The sequence below is a fragment of the Monodelphis domestica genome, chromosome 2, assembly GCF_027887165.1.
Source record: "Monodelphis domestica isolate mMonDom1 chromosome 2, mMonDom1.pri, whole genome shotgun sequence".
NCBI lineage: Eukaryota > Metazoa > Chordata > Mammalia > Didelphimorphia > Didelphidae > Monodelphis > Monodelphis domestica.
In genome coordinates this window covers 405,419,622-405,443,948 of record NC_077228.1, presented here as the reverse complement: position 1 = coordinate 405,443,948, position 24,327 = coordinate 405,419,622, and the positions used below count along the sequence as shown (strand labels likewise).

Below are 24,327 nucleotides of genomic sequence, written 5' to 3'. Positions count from 1 at the left end.
TTTTTCAATTTTCACACATTTCTTTACCTGGTTCTATACATGTTTCGTGGTAATCTAGACAGCAGTTTCCAAGTTCAACACAGGCGACATCACAGCGACAGTTCCCAAATGTCCTCTCAAAACAGCGACCCTTACAGCTTTTGACTGAAATATTAAAGAATTAGATGCTTCTAAGGAATATATAACAATAAACTGAACTACAACTTTTTAACCCAAATTATGAAGTAACAGAAAAACAGTAGATTCAAATCTTAGTTTAGATAGCATCAGTAGTATGTCATAATATTTAATAACCACAGTATATTAATACCTATATCATAAACATAATCATATTTCCTTGTTAATGCAATTATCTTTACAAGGTTATATTATAACCTCTTGCTAACTAAAAAGGAAAATTTGAAGAAACATAGTCCTTACATACAAGACCTATTGAGATTCAATGTTTTACAAAATGGAGAAGAAAATAGAACAAAGGTCTAAATAAAATCTTCAGTGCTGGGGGAAGGTTCTGGTAACAGCATATTCTGTCCTAACTTGCATGAAATTGTGGAAGCTGAAACATTTGGACAAGGGCCAGGAAATGAAGAATTTCTCCTAGGGCCACTTATTTTATAGACTTAAACAAACCCAACTAGACATAATTACTTACTCTACCCTTTTAACAAGGTTAAGGTAAGACTAAAACAAAGCAAAGATATAGAAAAGTTTTGAAAAAGTTTAAAGCCAAAGGGCAGCTAGGTGGCTTAGTGTATTGAGAGCCAGGACTAGAGATGGGAGGTACAGGGTTCAAATATGACCTCAGACACTACTAGTTGTATGGCCCTGGGCAAGTTAATTAACCCCTATTACCTAGCCCTTACTACTCTTCTACATTGAAACCAATACATAGTTTTCATTCTAAAATAAAAGGTAATGGTTTTAAAAATAAATAAAGTCAATTAGCATTTATTAAATTCCTTGGATATGCCAGAGACTTTGCTAAGGGTTATATGAGGTGCTATAACAGTTCAAATGAGAGAAAAATTGTCAGCACTGTATAGATGAATAATCAAGAAGCTTGTGCCCATAATTCACTTCTAAACCCCCAAGTCATTGCAAAGAAATTTTCACTCTATTAACTTTGGGGTATGAAGCTATGTGGGATCAGGACTAGCAATTTCATCAGCATAAGTAACTTCCCATGTGGAAACATTTTCTACTAATGTACTTTGACAACTCCCCTTTAATTTACAGTCTTAAGGAGCTGCTTGGGGCATAAGCCCAAGTTATCCTGATGCCAAAGACAGCCCTTTATTTACTATACTCAGCAGCATCTCAACAGGCCAGTTAGGATGAGACTAAGAAGCAGCTTTGCTTTTTTGTTTGTTGAATTTGGAAATTCAACCAAAGTATGGAGTCACAAAAAAGTACAGACTTTCCATTTCTAAGACCAGAAATTTTCTTAACCCAAGAATTACATTTTTTTAAGAATTACCGTTATTAACTTGATAAAGTTCCTTAAAGTCTATCATTAATCAAGCAATTTTATAAAAGATTTGTTTTATAATGTACAATGCTACCGATTTGTTTTTAGAACTGGTTCTAAAATCAATATAAATGTCATATTGTGAACAGGCATCCAAAAACTACATGCCTATTCCTTACTTGCTAAAATAAAATTTCAGATGCTAATGAAATATCCAACCTGATGAGATTTTGAAAGTAAATATGAAAAAAATCCTACTTGAGATTAATAGTGCAGCAGAATTTGACACAGGGAAACTTCAAGTAGTAATGCAGGCATTGTGGAGGATTTAGAAGACTGGAACCCAGACTATGAGTCTGTGCTATCCAAAAAAATGGAAAAAATAGGCAGAAGTATAGCAATTCCACAAGAAAAATTAATGGTGTGGGATGTAATTAGGTAGAACAGGGACATGCACACCCACACATTGAATTTACACAAGACTTTGGCAGAGTACATCACAAGCGTTTGACAAAACAAAGAATGAATATAAATGAAGGATGATATTTGTTTTATTATTTTAGCAGGGCATGAATATTTTGTTCTCTTAACCAAGAAGCGAGTAACTATTTTTCTTTGAAAGAGTAATTATAAATATTACTCTTTTTATTTTGTAGTCAGATATTGACTTTTGATAGAAAGATTCTAAATGTAAGTTACTTAGTATATACCATACTTTAATTTATTTTGAAGGAAATTTCTGACTGAGATCATTGTTATATTGTGAAGGTTTTAAAATACAGTGTTAATTCCAAAATATCTCTTCTGGAGAAATTTTTAAGGTATCTTGAAAAATGACTCCACTTGAGGTTAACAGGAATCTCAAAGAACAACTAGACATGATTCTTAGTCCTATAGTATTGGAAAAATTTAGTAAGAAGGAAAAAAGTTGTCTAATAACTTGTCCTATTCTTTAAACTCATAAAGCATCCTAGGAAAATCATCTATTATTCCTGAGGAAAAGAAATATCTACACTGTTTTTCTAAGCTGAAAGATTAATGTTGTCATTAACTCAAATATTAGAGTTTTGCATGTACCTAATATATTTCCATGTATAATTTTCCCACTGTGAATTCTGCCCTTTCTAATTTTAAAGAAACATGGCATAAGAAAGGACCCACCTTCCCTGTCTTAACTAATATAATCACAGAAAAACCAGAATATAATTACAAACTGCAAACTAGGTGTTAAGGAATATTCCAATAACCCCACAGCAATGTATGAATAAGTCCTTAATAAATAAGAGGGGATTATACCGTTTTGGTTAATGGATGAAGACACAGGAGAGATTTTATACCCACTTAAGAGAATACCCCTCAGACTACATATGAAACCAGCAAGTCATTTAAGAGTTGGCTGTTCAGTGGTGGAAATTTTCAGATTTAGGAGCTCTTTGTGGAAACAGATCCTTTTACCTATACCAGAGCAAAAGAGAGTGGGAGAGTGAATACCAAAGGGGAGGAGGATTATACCCTTCCCGACACTCCTCTGGCCAGGTTACTGGAAAAACTAGACCAGTGGGAGACAATGCATTTAGCCAGGAGCCGAGAGGCACAGAGAAGGCATGTGGATAAGAACAGATAATCAAGATGTAAAAGGATATCTATGGCTATAGAAAGAACAATCTGAGTCCAAATGCAGATTGAAATATATCATTCTTCACTTTACTTCCTCCATGAGTTATTATCTATTGTAAGAAATATGTCTTGTTTCACAATATGACAAACAGGGAGATATACATTATATGGTATAGATAAGTCATATGGCTAAAAAATGGTAGATTAAAAAAAAAAACAATCCAAGTCTTTCCATATCAAACCTATTGAACTTTTCATCATATCATGCTGGCTCATGGAAAGTTCCATTGAACATCAGAAGACATGTATACACATATATGATATATATATGTATGTACATGTGTACATTCATGTGTGTGCATTATATTGCCTGCCATACTGAGGAGCAAGTAGAGATGGGAGAGAAGGGGGGAGAATAAGACAGATTTTTGGATGTAGCTAATGTGAGAATTTATTTCTCTTAGAGATGCATATTTGTTATACCTTATTGCATAATTATAACAAATCATATATACTATACTACTCTTATGTTGCATATTATATATAAAAATGAACAAAAAAGTAACCCAAAAAATTTTTAAAGCAAAGATAGTCAAAGAATATGACATCTGATGACAGATAGTAAATAATTTGTATGAATTCTCATGGTAAGAAGTGCCAGATGTGAACTCAAGAAAAGACTAGATCTTTAAAACCAGCCTAGTTCTACACCCATCAGCAGAAATGGCAAACCCACAGTGAGCTATGTAAAGACTTTATAAAGGGAAAAAGGATTTCTAGCACCAGGAGTTCTAAGTTACTCCCTTGTCCCAATATTCTCTATTGCTATTATAAGAGTAATAATTGTATTACTATTGAATAGCAATAGCCTTATTATTACTGCATTTTGAGGCCACTAGTCCCATGAATGTTATGCGTATTTTGGGGGAAATTATACCCCAGGCTTTTGAAGAAAGTTTGTATACCAACTGTGCTCACTAAGTCATTTGAGTAAAGGCCTCTGATGAGAACTCATTGAGTTCTGCTGCTAATTAATGAGAAGCACACCAGTTTGGGCATGCATTACAAGTGCAACAACCTGAGGGGTAACAATTGCCTCTCAGAATCCAGCATGACAGTGTGAGTGGAAGTTGTGGGGAAGAGGCTCAACAAGGATTTTACAATAGCAAAACATCTGAACAAAATCTATGCATTAAAATGGAAACTGTATACAATGACAGAATGCTAGCAGACTCCAGAAATAATCATAGATTATATTTATATAGTGTTTTATTCCTTGCAAAGTCTTACACATACATCATTATATCGCATCCTCACAATGGTTGGAGATTGGTAATTCAATACTATTGTCTCCATTTTGCAGAAAAGGAAACTGAAGATGAGTACAATTAAATGATATCCCTAAAGTCATATGACTAACAAGTGGCCGATTCAAGAAAACAAACCAAGTTTTTTCATCTCAAACCTATTGAACTTTTTAAAAATTCATGCTGGCTCGCAGAAGATTCCATGGCAGCAGAAATCATCAAAGCCCAATATTTATACCCAGAAGATACAGAAAATAGTCAATGATATACCTAGGAGAAATTCTAAAACAGTAAATCTAAGGAACTGTTGGATTAAATGAAAGCCTAGCATCTAAAGGAACAATGTTGTTGGCACCTCTGTTATCCATAGTTCTCACTTTAAAAATTTCTCCATTCCCTATTCTAGATTCAAATGTTGACCAAAAAAAAAAGTTGATGTTAAAAAATTTATAAAAGAGCATACATGGTTAGGAGCTCCAGAAATAAGGATAAATTAAATATAAGGCTTCTTTGTACATCTTATTAGAATTATATCAAGCAATATCTACTCTATGGAATTAGAATAACATGATATTTTTATATACTATTATGATTACCTTCTCTGGAACAACTTGGTTTCAATCCAAATATACATCCAAGGATTGTTGTTAACATGCAGACAGACAGAACCTATTTAAAAAGAAAAGACCATTATATTTTCCCCAAAACATTTTTTTTTATTTTTTCAAACAGCCCAGGGATTTCATTGCTTCTATTTGTTGGAGAATTGGGAAGGAAACTTTCCCTATTAACTCCCTTTAGCAACTGTTCTGCCATTTGTATCATATGATAAATAGTTAATTGACCTTCCTCAGGATTGTACAGCTAGTATCTGTCAGGGGTGGGACTTGATTCAAGTCTTCCTAACAACAACTGACATCCTATTACTTTCCTGATACCTTATTAGCCCCAATGTCATGTTGTTTCTCTTATATTACTTAAATATTCTATGCCACATCAAGTAGGTAATACTAGTAAGTTTTCAAGTGATGAAAAAAAACAAAATCTATTTACTATATTTAATAGAATTTAGAGTTTGTCTAACTAGAACCCTAATTAAAATTATGGAAAACATTGTAGGATTGATAATTATAGATACATGGACTTTAGAGGAGGTACTTTTTTTTCTATCCATCTTCAGCAGCTGACACCATAGTTACAGTCACTTAATAAATGAATGTTAATTGATGGATGTTATGCATCCATTTTATTCTTTTGAACCCTTAAATAAAAAGCAAGACAAAATAATTCAATGTAAGAATATGATGGCTAGAGCACTGAACTTAAAGCCAGGAAATAGAATTGAACTAACTTCAATCTCTGCTTCTAAATAGCCACATTATTTAGTATGGTCTCTCTGGGTCCCATTTTCTAATCTCTAAAATAAGGAAATTTAACCTAGAGCTCTAATTAGAAATTTTAGTATTAGGACAGGATGCACAAAATGTGACTCAATCAACTTCATATTTCATAATGTAAAATTAATTCAACTATAATACAATAATTGAGACAAATTCCTTTGAGGAGAAAGGGAAATTTATTATTCTAGTGACTTTTAATTTTTAAACATTAGTATTTTAACAATTTTTTCCTTTTTTTTAAGAGCATTAGACAAACACCTATCTGTTGACATTCCTGAAGGACTTAAGAAAAAGGACTCGAGAAGAATGCTATCCACATGGAGAGAAAGAACTATGGGAGTGGAAACACAAAAGAAAAACAAATAACTTATATCTTATCACTTGTATATATTGGTATATGATTTGGAGTTTTGTCTTTAAAAGATCGTACTATAGCAAAAATGAATAATATGGAAATAGGTATCAAGTACATTTGTACAACCCATTGGAATTGCTTATCAGCTCTGAAGAGGAGGGGAGAGGGGAGGGAAAGAAAATGAATCATGTAAAGATGCAAAAATATTTTTAAAATAAAGAAAAAAATTTTAAAAAGATAAAGAAAAAACCTATGTGTTGATCCCTAGTTTAAGCCTTAATAACAAGAATCAACAAAATTCCTTCCAAGTTAAAAGTTGTATTATTTCTTTTCCACCACTATGCCTCAATATTATTTAATAAAATTATCCTCCCTCCACATTATTTTACTCAAATAAACATAAAACTTCCAGGAAAAAAGGATATGACTGGAAGGGAATAGCAATGGAATGATGGCCAAAAAATAAATACACACCCACAATCTTTATTCTTGTCTATTTACTATTAGCTATTTTATCTCTCAGGAATTTCAACTTGCAGTGATTAGCCTTTATGTTACCATTAATTACCAGCTGAAGGAAAATAATTCTTATTTATGTTCTCATTCTCAGACTTATACTAGAGTTTAAGTAACTTAAATTAATATTTAGTAAAAAAATGTAAAAATGTACAAAAGTTAAAAAGCTACAAAGGTACATGTATAGTAAGAAAAAATAAATATAATTTCTATGCTTTGCTATTCTAATCCATTAAATGAGTTAGTTGGATTAGACATAGCTAACATTCTTCCAGCTCTAACATTCTAGGACAATAATTGTTTATATAGTATAGTAGTTGTCTCTCGGTAACTGAGGATGACTATTGTCTTTGTGCGTTTTTGTGCACAAAGACACTTGTACGTGAAGGAGATTTAAGTGGAAAAGTCGATGCACAGAGACTGTCCCACTCTCTCGGCTTTGGAAGCCTGGGTCCAGTGGCACCAAAAGTCATTACATCTGGAGACTTCCTCAGCTGCATTGGATGGCCGTGTTGTCTTTTGTGCTCCAACACGCCCTAAGCACTCCACAGTGCCTTGCTGTGTCGCCATCTCAGCCATTGAACCTTCTTATTGGTTTCTTCCGTCTGTTCAGCCGAAGCAGTCTTCACATGCTGGGTGAGCAAAGCCCTAGTTCACCAGGGGTCCGCGACGACCCGATGGCTACTCTCACAAGGCTTAGCCGGCCTGTCGAAGCCGTTGCCCAGGGTGTGGCTGCTGCCGCATGCTAGCAGCTACTGGGAGCCACAAGTGAGAGTTGGGTGTCAGGTGAGGGTCAGAGGCTGGAGAGCTGCCCTAGAAGGGCACGACAAGCCCTCCATACCAGATTTACTACCCCTCCCTGAACAATAAATACCAATATTATAGAACACAAATATAGACATACCCTGGATTTTTATGATTCTGTGCCTTCTTTTTAATGAATGAAAAAATTGAAATGATTATAGAGAAATAACTTTTTTAATGTATGAAATATGTTACTTGAATTTACTTATTTTAAAAGAGAATATAACATATACATGTGTCAAGTCATAGCATTTTTTCATTACAAAAAAGGTAGAAGCAAGTAAAATTTCAGTTCTATGTTTTGGGATAGAATTCCTTTTTTTTTTTTCAAACCCTTGCTTTCCATCTTAGAATCAATACTGTGCAATTAGTTCCACGACATAAATACAGTAAGGACTAGGCAATGATTTGTCCAGGATCACACAACTAAGAAGTGTCTTGAGGCCAGATTATAAAAGATCAAATAACCAGTTTCAATTGCATAATATTAAAAAACTTTTATATGGAAAAGAAAATCAAAATAAGCAGAAAAATAATCGTCTTTTGATCAAAAAGTTGATAAAAGTCTTATTTATAAGATACATAAGGAATATATGCAAATATTGCATACCAACATGTGCATATCAAGAGCTGTTCCTTGATAGTTAAGTAGTCCAAGAAAGTGACCTTTCTTAAAACAAAAAATGAAAACTATCAGCCATCATACAGAAAAATAATCAAAATCATTTGAAAAGAAATACATGTTTAAATAACACTGAGGTTTTTTGGCCTGTGTTAGAGTCTATGAGAAAATAGGTCATTAGCATATTGTTGATGGATCTGCAAATTGTTCAACTCATTCTTAAAACAATTTACAAACATCTTTCAATTGTTCATACACTCTGACCCAATGTTCCCAAGACTGAGCTTCTTACCCTAAAAGGTCAAAAGGAAAAAAGAAAACTTACATGTGCCAAAAATTTCCTAGCAACACTTTTAATGCCAGCAAAAACTGGAAATAAAGTAGATACTGCTAAATTGGAGAGTTCTAAGATTCCATTTATATGGAATATAAATATTTTTGGAAATTATTATATTGTAAGAATCAGTCAATGAAAGGAATTAGAGAAATATGATAGGACTTTTAGAAAAGTATGCAAGGTAGAGTATGCAGTGTCAGGAGAAAAATATAATCAGTGGTTTCAATAACATGAAGAATAACAATAAAAAATAGCCCAGAGGTGGAGCCAAGATGGAGGCATGAACCAGAGCTGTTCTGTGTCACAAGATTCCTATCTGACTAAGATTAAAATATCGCCATAAAATGAATACAGGAGTGAAAGAACCAACAAGGAGACAGAGTGAAATAACTTTCAAGAAAAGAAAAACACAAAAGGTAGGCAGAGATCATTTGGGGAAATGGAGTGAGAGGAAAGCAGAGACATCAAAAGGCTATAGCAAGAAAGGAAGACCAAGCCATCCTTCCACACCTTACATCTGCTGTCCCAGGTTTGGAACCTGAGCCCAAGCCAACATTCAGAATCTGAGATCCTGCCTGGGCTAACAGTGGTACAAGCCAACCTACAACCCTTGAAATTTCAAATTGGTGGGAAAATCCACTGTCCTACCCCAGGGTAGTCTGGGCTGAAGTGGGCTGACCCATGTAGGATTTTCTGTCTTGGCTTTGAATAAGGACATAATACACAGTCTGGGGTTGCTGATAGCACTAAGCACTAAGCATTAAGTATAGATCTTTCTGCCTAAAGCTCAGGGCAGAGATCCAAGACAGAGCAATCAAAGGTGTGCCTGATTGGATCAAGTACACAGCAAGACCAAAAACTTGAGTCTATAGCCTGGTGCTAGAATTTGATCTGCCCCTGACCTGATCAAGTTCAGAGAGAAATCAAAGGCTTATTCACAAGCCTGAGGCAAGTTCTTAAACTATTAGCATCTCAAGAGTCAATTGAAGGATGAGGGAATTACCAGATCTCTCAGCCCTCAGATCCAGAAAATAAGCTGAGAATAAGCAGGTACCCCAACTTCCCAGAAAACAGATCCTTCCTATAATTAGGTAGGGAAAAAATGAGGAAACAATAAAAAGCACCTATCTCAAAAGAAGTTTTATGGCAACAAAGAACAGGGTACAGACACAGAAGGGGGACAGTGAAAACAAAGGAAACACATTCAAAGTCCAAAAGAAAAATATGGATTTGACACAAAATCTTGAAGAGCTCAAAAAAGACTTCAAAAACTAATTAAGAGAGGCAGAGGAAAAGTGTGGTAGAGAAGTGAAAATGATACAAGAAGAAATGAAAATGATGCAAGATTCAGGAAGGCAAAATATTTGGGTATACTATCCAGAGTCTCCTATCCAGCAAAATTGAGAATATTCTTTCAGGGGAAAAAATGGTCATTCTAAAATAAGATAGAAGATTTCCAAGCATTCCTGAGGAATTACCCAGACATAAACAAACATTTTGAAGTCCAAACATGAGACACAAGGGAAACCAAAAAAGGTAAACAAGAAAGAGAAAATTTAAGGGACTCATTAAGGTCAAAATGTTTAAATGTCTACATGGAAAGATGATTTCTGTAATTCTCAAAAATTACTTTTAATAGTAGAGAAGATAGAAGGAATTTATTCAGAAAGGTGAAGAAGTAAGCTGATTATGATGAAATAATACATGATCTATGATGATGTGTATGTATATGTGATAATGTTAAATGATATGTATATATGTTATGTGTATGCATATGAATTATTGTAAAAAAACCAAAGACTAAAAGAGAAGGTTGCACTGAGAGAAAAGAAAAAGGAGAGATTAAATTAACTCTCCCCTGCCCATTTTTAGATTTAATCACCAGAAGCATATATCACCCCACTTATACTTGAGTGAGGGAGGTCTGTGACCATGTGTGCAATAGTGGGTTACAAATCAGAGTCAACTGAATGCCGCTTGGACAGTCCTAAGCAAAACCTCAGCTATAATTTGTACATATAAAATGGAAGGAAGTCACAGGAAGTGACAAAAAGGAATGATCTTTAAAAATGCCAAGAACTTCCTGTGAAAGGTCTTTAGGTCTTTCATCTTCAACTTGACCTTGGAAGAGCTCCAAATTAACACCTCAGATTGCTCTTCAAAACTTAGACCTATCACATGGGGTGAATGAAAAAGGCTTACTCCTTTCCTGGATTTTCTGACGGGCCAAGCCTCAGGAGAAACCTACCTTCTTGAGAGAGGCTTCCTGCATCCCCAAGTTCTCAGCTCAAGACTGAAGCCTCTCCAGCTAAAAGCTAATCAGCCCCACCTGGGTTGAGTCAGGGGTCAGAGCAAAATACTTAGGGTGTAGGCTAGATATCTTACCCTATCCTCTCTCTGATTTTCTTACATTCATTCTTTCCATATTTTATAAATAAATTGTTAAAACAAATCTCTTTGGAATTTGACTAAATTCCTGGCAACCCTACTGCTAAATAATCCAGTCCAACCTTTCATACTAACCCCTTACATTTCTAGCCCTTACAGGAAAATTATATAACATAAAGAGGTGTGGAAAATCATTATCTAAGACTGATGATGAGCAATGCTTAAACTTTACTCTCTTCTTAATTGGTTCAAAGAGGGGAAAACAAGTATACTCAGGTATAGAATTCTATCTTACCCCACAGAGAAGTAGAAGAGGAATAAGACAAGGGGATAGGGAGGTAATTGGAGAGAGGGGGAAGTAAGGAGGAGGGGTAACAAAAAGCAAAATAATGGTGAGAAGGAACATAGAGAAAGGGAATAGAGCAGGATCTGAAGGGGATAATAGTATGTAGGGCAATACAGAGTAAGTAATCATAACACTGAATGTGAATGGGATGAACACATTCATTAAATAGAAGTGGATAGCAGAGTGGATTAAAAATCAGAATGCTACTATATGTTATTTACAAGAAACACATTTGAGGCAGTGTGGCACACACAGATTCAAGGTAAAAGGCTGGAGCAGAATTTATTATGCATCATCTAAAGTAAAAAAAAAAAAGCAGGAATAGCAATTATGATACTAGACAAAGCCAAAGTAGAAATTAATCTGATTAAAAGAGATAAGGAAGGAAATAACATTTTGCTAAAAGATACTATAAACAATGAAGTAATATCATTACTAAAAATTTATGCACCAAATGGTATAGCATCTAGATTTCTATAGGAAAAATTAAATTAATTTAAGGAGGAAATAGATAGTAAGGCCATACTAGTGGGGAATCTTAACTTTCCCCTTTCAGAACTTGATAAATAAAACCAAAAAATAAATAAGAAAGAAGTAAGGGAAATGAATGAAATGTTGGAAAAAATAGAGTTAGTAGATATCTGGAGAAAATTGAATGGGGATAAAAAGGAATACACCTTCTTTTGAGAAGTACATGTTATATATACAAAGATCGACCATGTACTAGGGCATAAATATATTGCAAACAAATGCAGAAAAGCAGAAATATAAAATGCAATGTTTTCAAATAATAATGCAATAAAAATTATAATTAACAAGGATCCATGGAAAGGCAGATTTAAAATTAATTGGAAACTAAATAATCTAATTCTTCAAAACTGGTGGGTCAAAACAGAAATCATAGAAACAATTATGATCTTCATGAAAGAGAATGACAATGAGGAGATAACATATCAAAATCTATGGGATACAGCCAAAGCAGTACTAAGGGGGAAATTTCTATCTCTGAGTGCCTATATCAACAAAATGGAGAAGGAGGAGATCAATGAATTGGGCTTACAACTTAAAAAAATTAGGAAAAGAACAAATTTAAAATCCCCAGATAAAAACTAAATTGGAAATACTAAAAATTAAAGGAGAAATTAATAAAATTAAAGTAAAAGAACTATTGAACTAATAAATTAGACTAGGTACTGATATTTTAAAAACAACAAATGAAAAAGTACTGATTAATCTAATTTTAAAAAAAAGAAAATCAAATTAACAGTATCAAAGATGAAAACAGTGATCTCACTCTAATGAAGAGGAAATTAAGATAATTATTAAGAAGTATTTTACCTAATTACATGGCAACAAATATGACAATCTAAGTGAAATGGGTGAATATTTACAAAAATATAAATTGCCTACATTAACATAAGAGGAAATAGAATATTTAAATAATCCCATCCTAGAAAAAGAAATTGAACAAGTCATCGAGAAACTTCCTAAGAAAAAATCCCCAGGGCCAGCTGAATTCACAAGTGAATTCTAACAAACATTTAAAAAACAACTAATACTAATACTATACAAATTATTTGAAGAAATAAGCAAAGAAGGAATCTTACCAAATTCTTTTTTATGAGACAAATATGGTACTAACTGTGAATCCAGGCAGACCAAAAACAGAGAAAGAAAATTCTAGACCAATCTCCTTAATGAACATAGATGCAAAAATATTAAACAAAATACTAGGAAAAGAATGTCAGTAAGTTATCATAAGGATTATTCATTATGACAAGGTGGGATTTACACAAGGAATGCAAGGATGATTTAATATTAGGAAACCCATCCACCTAAATGACCAGAACAATACTCAAACCAACAGAAATCACCTATTTATCTCAATAGATGAATAAAATGCCTTTGACAAAATATAATACCCATTCCTATTGAAAACACTAGAAAGTATAGGAATAGAAGGGCCCTTCCTCAAAATAATAAATGGCATATATCTAAAACCATCAGCAAGTATCATCTGCAATGGCAACAAGTTAAAAGTCTTCCCAATAAGATCAAGAGTGAAGCAAGGATGGCCATTATCACATCTATTATTTATATTGTACTAGGAATGCTAGCAGTAGCAATTAGAGAAGAAAAAGAAATTGAAGGAATTAAAGGAGGCAATAAGGAAACTAAACTATCACTCTTTGCAGATGATATGATGGTTTATTTAAAGAATACTAGGAAATCAACTAAAAGGCTAGTGGAAATAATTAAAAACTTTAGCAAAGTTGCAGTGTACAAAATAAACCCACATAAATCCTCAGCATTTCTATGTTTAAAAAAAAACTCAGCAGCAGGAGGTAGAGAAACTCCATTTAAAATCACTCTAGACAATATAAAATAAAATATCTACCAAGACAAGCACAGAAATTATATGATCACAACTACAAAACACTTGTTACACAATTAAAATTGGATCTAAATAATTGAAAAACATTAATTGCTCGTGAGTAGGATGAGCTAATATAAAAATGACAATCCTGCCCAAATTAATTTACTTATTCAGTGTCATACTTATCAAACTACCAAAAACCTTTTTTTGGATTAAAAAAAAAAATTAACAAAGTTCATCTGGAAGAAGAAAAGATCAAGAATATCAAGGGAAATAATGGAAAAAAAAATAGGAGTCATCAGGGTCGAGCAGTACCAGATCTTAAACTGTACTATAAAGCAGTGGTTATCAAAACAATATGGTACTGGCTAAGAGAAAGAAGGGTAGATCAATGGAATAAACTAGGAGTAAACGACTTCAGCAAGTTAGTGTTAATAAGCCCAAAGATCCTAGCTTTTTGGACAAGGACTCACTATTTCACAAAAACTGTTAGGAAAAATGGAAAACAGTATGGGAAAAATCAGGTCTAGTTCAATATCTCACACACTATACCAAGAAAAATTCAAAATGGATAAATGACTTAAATATAGGGAATGAAATAACAAATAAATCAAGTGAGTATAGAATACCTGTCAGATCTGTGGGAAAGGAAGGAAGACCAAGCAGGAGACAGAGAACATTGAAAAATGTAAAATGAATGATTTCAACTATAGCAAATTAAAAAGATTTTGTTCAGACAAAACCAATATATCAAAAATTAGAAGAAAAGCAACAAATGGGGGGGGATCTTTATAACAAAACTCTCTGGCAAAGGTTTAATTTCTCAAATATAATAGGAAGTCAAATTTACAAAACAATCAAGCCATTCCCCAATCAACAAATGGTCAAGGGATATGAATAGGCAGTTCTCAGAAGAAGAAATCAAAACTATTAATAACCACATGAAAAAGTGTTTTAAATCCTTTGGGATTAGAGAAATGTAAATCAAAACAACTCTGAGGTACCACCTAATACCTAGCAGATTGGCCAATATGGCAGCAGAGGAAAGTAATAAATGTTGGAGGAGATGTGGCAAAATTGGGACACTAATACATTACTAGTGGAGTTGTGAATTGATTCAACCATTCTGGAGGGCAATTTGGAATTATGCTTTAAAAGATTGCCTGCCACAATCAAATGTAATAGATTTTTCTACTTGCAGCAATGCAATGAACCAGGACAATCCAGAGTAACTCATGAAAAAGAACGCTATCCACATCCAGAGAAAGAACTTTGGAAACAGAAATGTAGAAGAAAAAAATTATCAATCACATAGTTTGATGGGAATATTATTAGGGTTTTGATATTAAAAGATCACTCCACTGCAAATAGGAATAACATGGAAATAGGTTTTGAACAATGATACATGTATAATCCAGTGAAACTGATTGTCACCTTTGGGAAAGGGGAAGAAAGAGTGGGGGGGAGGGGTGTGAGAAGGTTGTAACCATGGAAAAAATTCTAAATTTTTACCTAATGAGGGTTTTCCCCCTTATACAAGTAATATGTATCTTCTTTCATGGTATGAGGGTTATGGAAATATGTATTACATGATAGCATGGCATAATCTATTTCTGATTATTTGCCACTTCAGTGAGAGGGGAGGAGAGGATGAGAATCTGAATTACAATATTGCTTCTACATATAATGTAAAATTTTTTTTAATTTAAAAAATATTTAAATAAAAAAGATTGCTTGCCCTTTGATCCAGCCACACTATTTCTGGGTTTGTACCCCAAAGGGAGAATAAAGAAAAATATATGTACAAAAATATTTATAGCTGTCTTTTTTTGTGGTGGCAAAAAACTAGAAAATGAGGGAGTGTCCATTGATTGGGGAATGGCTGAACAAATAGTGGTATCTGATGGTGATGGAAAACTATTATGCTGAAAGGAATAATGAACTGAAGGGATTCCATGTGAACTGGAAAGACCTCCAGTAACTGATACATAGTGAAAGGAGCAGAACCAAGAGAACATTGAACAAAGAGATTGATACATTGTGGCACAATCAAATGTAATAGACCTTTCTACTAGCAGCAATGCAATGATCTGGGACAATCCAGAGGAATTTATGAAAAAGAACACTTTCCACAACCAGAGAAAGAACTGTGGGAACAGAAATGCAGAAGAAAAGCATATAATGGATCACGTGTTTCGATGGGGATATCATTGGGGAATTGGCATTAAAAGATTACTCTATTGGAAATATAAATGATATGTAAAAAGATTTTGAACAATGATTCATGTATAACTCAGTGGAATTGCTTGTCAGCTCAAGGGGGAAGGGAAAATGGATGGGAAAAATCATGGATCATGTAACCATGATAAAACATTCTAAATAAACAAATACATAAATTGTATCTAAAAAGGTAGCCCAATTCAGATTAACTATGAAGGCCAATATTCATCTCAAATAATGGATTAAGAAATATATTTCCTTTCTTTAAATTGAGAGGGCAAAGCAAAGCATGAAAATGTAAAGAAATATATCTCAATTTTGCTTTTATTATAAGAAGAGAAGAGTATGTCAGGAAATGAATGATTTGCAGCTTTAAAAAATGTATCAGGAGGGGAGGGAGGGAAATATTGTGATTATTGTAACCAAGGAATAATGTTCTAAATTGACTAAATAATTAAATCTATATCAAAAAATAAAAATAAATAAAAATTAAAAACGCATCAGTAAAACTTCAAAAGATAATACAAATAACAAAACCTACCAAATAATAAGGTCTACCTCACAGAGTTGCTGTGAGAATCAAATGAGAAAGTATTTATCTAGTCCTTAGGAAACCTTAAATCACTATATGCATGACAGCTATTATTACTATTAACTGATTTCATTTTATTTATTATTCTCCTCAGAGAAAAAAAATGTCACATTTTATCTGGAATCTTCTCCACTAAAATCCTAGTTTGGTATACTCTCTTGAAAGATATGCCAATCAATCAATCAACAAGAATTTAAGTTAAATGTCAGGAAATGGGAATACAAAGACAAAAGTGAATCGGGGAATGTCTACAAATTGTGGCAAATGATTGTGATGGAATACTATGCCATAAGAAGCAATGAGCAGACTAATTTTAAAAAATTGGAAAGAACTATATGGAATAATGAACAGTGAAATCAGTAGAAACAAGAGAATATTATGCACAGCTGTAGAATTAATAGTGAAAGAATAAATTGTAAATGTTAACTCTAGACTATGAACTGAAATGTTCACATGGAAGTCTTAATTTATATGAACATGTCAGTCTCCTGGACAATGCCATCTGTGAATCAGACAGGGTAGGGAGAGGCTGGGATGCTTGTGGATAGGATTTATACATGTGTGTGTGTGTGTGTGTGTATGAAGAAAAGTAAGTTAAACATAGAAGAGATTTGTGATTTCACTAATGTACAACCTTTTTTTTTTCTTTGTATATGGAATTACTTATTTTATTTGGTTTTACAAAATTTGGAATAAAAAATGAAAAATCAAAAGTGAAACAGTCACTACCTTCAAGTAGCTAAGGTAAAAACCTATGCATATAAAGCTATATAATAGATACAAGATGATTACAGCTCAGAGAGATTAGAAAAGGCTTCATATAAGGCTTGACCTGATTAAGATAAACTGAGGCACAAAATTCTAAGTATGATTAATTTATTAGTAAAATACAAATTTGTCAATAAATACTCTCTCAGCTTCCCCAGTAAAGCTAAGAACCCAAGTGAGGGAGATGGCTCTCTTTTACAGTTTGGGAGAATACAGAAAATAGAAAGCCTAGAATTATAAATGGAGGAAAATATAATTGACTGGAAATTGGGAATAAGGGCTAGCAACAGAATACAGCTATATTTGTAGGCATAGATATAGCAAACCAGACTTCCTTGGATAACAAACCAGACATCCCTATAAGATGGCTTAGTGGTATAAAGATATTAGAATGGACTCCCTGGTATCTACCTACATCCTTCAAGGGTAATAGATTTCTTTGACATAAGAATAGATTAGGGATTAATGAGAGAACTCTTTCTAAACTCATTATAAGCTAAATACATTTCTGAACTAAGTTCAGAGACAAAGAATCAATCATGACTTAGTTACAAGACAAAAATCAATTAATTATAAGTAGGACTAATTTTAAAAGATAACCTTATTATTTTAATTCCCCTCCTTGATCAGTGAAAGGATTGCTTATCTTTTGGGCTAATTCTATAAGATTTTTAACACAGTTATTAATAGTATGTGTTGACATCAGCTTTTCTGGTACAACTTTAGAATAGGCTTTAACACAGCAATTAATACAAAGTCTAAAAAGTACTATAAGGCAGAAGGAAATAAGTGCCCATTTAAGAGACAATTATTCTATAGTCAAGTGAACCAAGAGGATGGAATCCACCAGGGGTCACCTGAGGGAGATAATTGCATTTCTGCTATAACTTGTTGGATCTTATGGAGACTTATCATGGTTTCTACATCCCAGTTAATGGCAGAACAATAAAACTGATAATCATAATATAATCTATAATAAAATTATGTAAACCCATGTACTATTATTTTTAGAGAGATTTACATGTGACCAATATAACTAAAGAAACTCAACAAATACAGATACCATGAAACAAAAAGTCAAAGTAATACAATACTGGTCATCAATATTAATTATCATTCAGGCTTTATTTATACTAATATTTCATTTCCAATATCTGTTAAATCAGTACATTTCATCTTGGATACCAGATATTCTACATGGTCATTTGGTTCCTAGAAACACTTTCTCTCAGGCATTTAGAATAGATTGCTTTCTGAGGTAACTGAATGAGGAATCCTCTTCAGTAGATGTGTTTCTCCAGTTTCAAGGCACTTTTAGAGATTCCTAAGTAATTCTGCTAAAATCTGCTAGTTATAAGATTTAATACAATTTAGTACAACCTCCTACATTTGGTTCGCCAATATCTAGTTCATGAGTTGAAAACTAACTCAAGCCTAGTGGTTCTAATCTTATTAACAAAAGCCATAAGAAGAATATCAATTTTAAAACTATAGTTCACTTGAAACTTCAGTTTTTACATACCACTTCCTGCTCTTTTTTTATTTGAACACTGTACCTGATATGAACAGTGATAATAATAGGCTGAAGGAAAAATCTTAAAAAGAAATTCATTATTGGAGCCAAGATGGCATAGAAGGTATACAGAAACACTTAATCTCTACCAAATTATCTCCAAAACAACTATGATATAACTCATCAAAATTCATTCTGGAGCAGCATAACTCACAGCAACACAAGGTAAAATAATTTTTCAGTTCAAAACAACAGAAGGCAAAATATATTGCATCAGGGTGAAGTAGAACATAGGCAGCATATACCAAGGCAGATTCCACCATGCCAATAAGCCTTTGAGGCAGCTGAATCATGAGCAAGGTCTTCATGAACTCTCAGTCACAGATGATAAGGAGGGGTTAGACAACAGCTCAGAAGGAAATTACAGGATTGCTTTGCTGGCTCTGAGTACAAAACATCTGTTTCATTACCTGTATACATTTCTAAGTTGCAGTTCTGGGTCTTGGTCCCTGGATAAGAAGAAGCACTAGTACACACTAGAACTTGTGGTGGAGGAAGGGATCTCAGTCACAGTTCCAAGGCAAAAAAAAAAGAATGTTTGTGTTTGCTCACAGATCAGAGCACAGGCTAGAAAAGTATTAAACCCACTTCTTACATTATACAAATACCTTGGAGGAACTGAAAGCATATAGATCCCCAGAGCTAGCTCTGAGGGCAGTTGAAAAAAGAACCTGAAACTTGAAACAGTGCTCCCTTTACCATGGTAACACAATCCAATTTTAACAGGTTTTTAAGCTAAAAGACAATAAGACTGGGTGGGAAATGAGAAAACAGCAAAAAATTGGTTGGGTTGAAAGAAACTCAACAAAGAAAGTTATTTTCTTGACAAGGAAGACCAAAACACAAACTTAGAAAAAAAGACAAAAAAATCAATACTGCTGGAACCAAATTCTCCCAGAAGAATATTAATTGGTCTCAAATCCAAAAAGAATTAATAGGGATTAAAATCAAATAAGGGAGGTAGAAGAAAAATTGGGGAAAGAAATGAGTAATATAGCAAAATCATTTTTTAGAGTCAATAACCTGGTTAAGGAATCACAAAAAAAACTGAAGAAAATAATACCTTAGTAAACAGAATAGATAACTGGTTAAAAATAAAAAGGCACACAAAAATCTATTGAAGAGAAGAAAACCTTATAAAGCAGAATTGGTCAAAGGAAAAGGCATTACAAAAGTTCACTCAAAAAACTATCATGCCTTCAAAATTAGAATTGGGATCCACATCCAGAGAAAGAACTGTGGGAGTAGAAACCAGAAGAAAAACATATGATTGATCAAATGGTATGATGGGTATATGATTGGGGATGTTGACTTTGAATGATCACTCTATTGCAAATATTAATGATATGGAAATAGGTTTTAAACAATGATGTATGTAAAATCTAGGGGAATTGCTCATCAGCTCTGGGAGGGGGAAGGGAAAAGGGGAGGGAAAGAACATGTAACCATGGAAAAATATTCTAAATTAATAAATCAATAAAAAAATTTTTAAAAATTAGAATCGGGCAAGTGGTAGCTAATGTCTCCATGAGACATCAAAAGACAATTAAAGTCAAAAGAATGAAAAAAAGAAGAAGAAAATGTCAAATATCTCATTGGAAAAACAACTGACCTGGAAAATAAATCCAGGAGAGATAGTCTAAGAATAGACTCTCTGAAAGTCATGATAAAAAAATAAAATAAAAGAAGAGCTTAGACATTGTATTTCAAAAAATTATCAAGGAAAACTGCAAGGAAAATCATAAGATAAAATAAAAATCAAAAAAAATCCACCAATCAACTCCTGAAAGAACTTCCAAAAAAAAGGATAACTGGAATATTATGTCAAATTTGATAACTCTGAGGTCAAGGAGAAAATATTGCAAGCAAACAACAAGAAAAAAATTCAAATATCATGGAGCATCAAGTAGCATAATAAAGATTTAGCAGCATCTACATTAAAGGAATAAAAGGCATTGAATAGAATATTACCATGGGCAAAGGAGCTAAGACTCCAAGCAGGAATCACTTACCCAACAAAATTGAGCATAATCCTTCTGGGGGGAAAAATGAGTGTTTAATGAAATAGAGGATATTCAAACATCTCTAATGAAAAAAAAACTGCAGCTGAATAGAAAATTTGGGTCTCAAATACAAGAATCAAGAGAAGCATACAAAGGTAAACAGGAAAGTGAAATCAAAAGAAAGCCAATAAGGTTAAATTCCTACATTTGAAGATGATTTTATAACTCCTGAGAATGTTATCATTATTAAGGCATTTAGAAGTAGTATACATGGACAAAAGGCAAAGGTGTGAGTTAAATATGAGATGATATCTAAAAAATTAAATTAAATTAAGGGGTGAGAAAGAGGAATGCATTAAGAGAGAAATAGAATAGGGTGAATTATATTACATAAAAGAGGCATGAAAGAACTTTAAAATGGGGGAAGTAGGGGAGGTGGAGAGGGTAGCACTTTAACCTTACTCTCATTGGAACTGGCTCAAAGAAGGAAGAATGCACACAGTCAATTGAGTATAGAAATCTGTCTTACCCTATGGGAAAGCAGGAAGGGGAGAAGATAAGGGAAGGGAGGGGCTGGTAGAAAAGAGAGCAAATTGAAGGGTGGTATAATAAACTAAACATTTTTGAAGATGAACAGAATGAAAGGAAAGAGAAAAGAATAAATTGGACAAAGAAGATGGAGAGTAATGCACAATAATCATAGGTATAAAAATAATGTATGTCTCTCTAATAAAGCCCTAATTTCTCAAATATATAAAGGAATGGGTCAAATACATAAGGATACAAGTCATTTCTCAATTGATAAATGGTCAAAGGATATGAATAAGCAGTTCTCAGAGTAATTGAAGGTCTCTATCATGTGAAAAAAAATCTCTAAAGCACTATTAATTAGTGAAACACAAATTAAAACAAATCTGAGATAACTACCCTACATTTATCAGATTGGCTAGGATGACAGAAAAAAAAATTGCAAGGCTTGGAATGAGACATTAATGCACTGCTGCGAGGGGGTGAGGGGCGGTGGGGGGTTGTGAATTGATTCAACCATTGTGGGAAGCAATTTGGACCTATGCCCAAAGGGTTCTAAAACAGTATTTACCCTTTGATTCAGCAATAGTATTACTGGTTTTATATCCCAAAATAAAAAAAAGTATAAAGACTAATATGTACAAAAATATAGTCCACACTAAGATCATCTCCTTGACCTTTCTCAAGTATATACAGTCACTTGAAGTACTATTCAAATTGAATTCCTTTTCAGAAGCTAGTGGCATTTCTCTTGAATGATGGCATTTTTATTCCATTTATAGATTAATAAACTGGCGTAAACAGAGATGAGATTACTTAACTAAAATCACATAGCCAAGAAATTAACAAAGACAAGATTTTTAACTTTCCTCTATCCATATAGGGCAGAAAATAAAGATGTATCATTTAATTGTTGGCAGAGATTGATTAACAAAAACAGAATTAATAATTTCTGCATCACAAGGTTTGAAAATGCTAGCTTAAAACAGATTAATTTTAAAATTGCTAAATTGATTTGTACTTTAATTTGTAAAGCCCCTAAGTATCTACTTAGATATACTCCTCTAATTAAATGTATTTATTTTTAGTTGTTCCATGATCAACACAAACTTTTCTTTATTTCATGAACCAAAAAAGATTTAACAATCAAACTATTTTTCCTTTACTTTGGAATTTCACTGATAATACTTTCAAACTACTTTCAATTCTTTTTCTCTAATCAGTGAAATTGACATTTCTCTAACCTAAAACAATAAATCTGTTACTTTCCAGAAGAAGAGTAATAAAAGATCCATGTAATATTCACAACTATGCTCCTAATTTCCTAAAAACAAACAAAAAGGAACTCTAAAAAATGTTAACCCCAAACTCACTAGAATATTTCAGCATTTATTTTTTAAAATTCAGGGGAGAATTAGGTGGCTTAGTGGATTGAAAGTCAGTACTAGAGGTGGAGATCCTAGGTTCAGATCTGGCCTCAGGCACTTCCTATCTCGGTGACCCTGGGCAAGTCACTTAACCCCCATTGCCTAGCCCTTACTGTTCTTCTGTCTTAGAATCAGATCACTGTATTGGTTCTAAGACAGAAGGTAAAGGTTTTAAAAAATTCAAACCACAATTTGAAATTTCGGAATAGAAAAATTATAATTTAGTCACAAAGTCAATTTCTAATTATCATAACAATATATAGTTGGAGGAGAAAGAGTCCCTTTCTTCTTATTTGTCTTTTGCTCTATACTCCCAAAACTTGGTCAGAGCCTAGACATGGGGAGAGAAATATACTATATTTTTTAAGGCTTAGAAAACTCCTCATAAAATTTCACATTCCTTGTCCTGGAAAGAGACACAGAAAAGCATTTGCTGGCAAGGTCTTTTTTTTCCTTCTTAAACTTCTGGGCATAATTTTCTAAAAACAATTAAATGAAATGAAATGCAAGGTTATTTCCACAAGACATACACAAAGACAATAAAAAGCACTGACAAAGTTTCTTAAAAAATTTGTTGTATACAGATGAAAAGTCCCTTCTCAGGTAAAATATGGAGCCCTTCAAGATTCTGATATATCTTAGACTAACTTGGCTAAAGTATCCCTGAGTGATGACTAGAGAGACTTCCCTTGTCATTCAACTTAATCTTTTTGAACTAAATTTTTATTCACCCTATTTTGGCTGGGGAGAATCCACCACTACTTTATGAAACACTTGCCAACTCTGGTTATTTGTAACTGCCAGCCATGCCACTGGCTTATAATGGTTACTTATGACACTGTGCTTCTCCAAACCCAATTCAATGGAAAGTATCACTCTTCCTTCTTGTCATTATAATCAGAAGCTTAGGATTTTGCCTCTTTCTCTTGCCAATGGCAGTGAGTAGCCTGGGACTTATTTTATCACTTCCCTAAAGAGGAATTGCTTGTGCATGGTCTTTTGGTTACTCCTCAGCCTGAACTAGGAGTCTCCCTTGAAGAAAAGAAAATTTCTTCAAAGGGCCAATATCTTAAGGAGATTTCCCAGGTTTTCAATTATTACTCATTGCCAGTCCGTCATTATCTAAACACAAAAAAAGACACCAAAACAAACACAACTGCAGCTTCCCCAATAATGCGGGGGCATACCTTGGCTCAGGAAGTCTGGGACTGGGTGGAGAGTCAGGTCTCCCAGGGAGAATCCCTCAAAAGGTTATTTTAAGGATTAGCCTTCTACCCCAAAACCTTCAGGTTTGCCAAACTATAACAATTATTAAGGCATACTGAAATACAAAGTTCCAAGTATGATCAATTTCTTAAGCACAAGTTTACTAGTAAATAGGACCTCATCTTGCCCAGCAAAGCTAAGAACCAAAATGAAAGGGAGAGTTCTCTTTTCTAGTTTTGAAGAATACAGAATACAGGAGGCCTAGATTCATAAATGGAAGAAAATGTGATCGAATGGAAATTGGGAATGAGGGCTAACAAAAACTCCCTCTTTCCCTTCTGTGACTAAGAAATGTTCAATGTTTGAGTTTAACTGCATCTTCATGGACAGTTAGCAAACTAGTCTTCTCTGGATAGCAAACCAGACAGCTCTAAAGGATAGTTTGGTGCTATAAAGATACTAGACTAGACTAG

At 33.5% G+C, this 24,327-nt stretch overlaps 1 protein-coding gene across 1 annotated transcript in view; it reads right to left on the bottom strand.

Moving 5' to 3' along the window:
* ENPP1 (ectonucleotide pyrophosphatase/phosphodiesterase 1) overlaps positions 1-24,327 on the bottom strand; it is a 110,762-nt gene that overhangs the window by 63,496 nt on the left and 22,939 nt on the right. Inside the window, exons 2-3 of the mRNA XM_001380368.4 lie at positions 4,989-5,061; positions 28-144 (exon numbers count right to left, since the gene is read on the bottom strand). Of these exons, the coding sequence (XP_001380405.1) occupies positions 28-144; positions 4,989-5,061 (190 nt within the window). The remainder of the gene's footprint in view (positions 1-27; positions 145-4,988; positions 5,062-24,327) is intronic.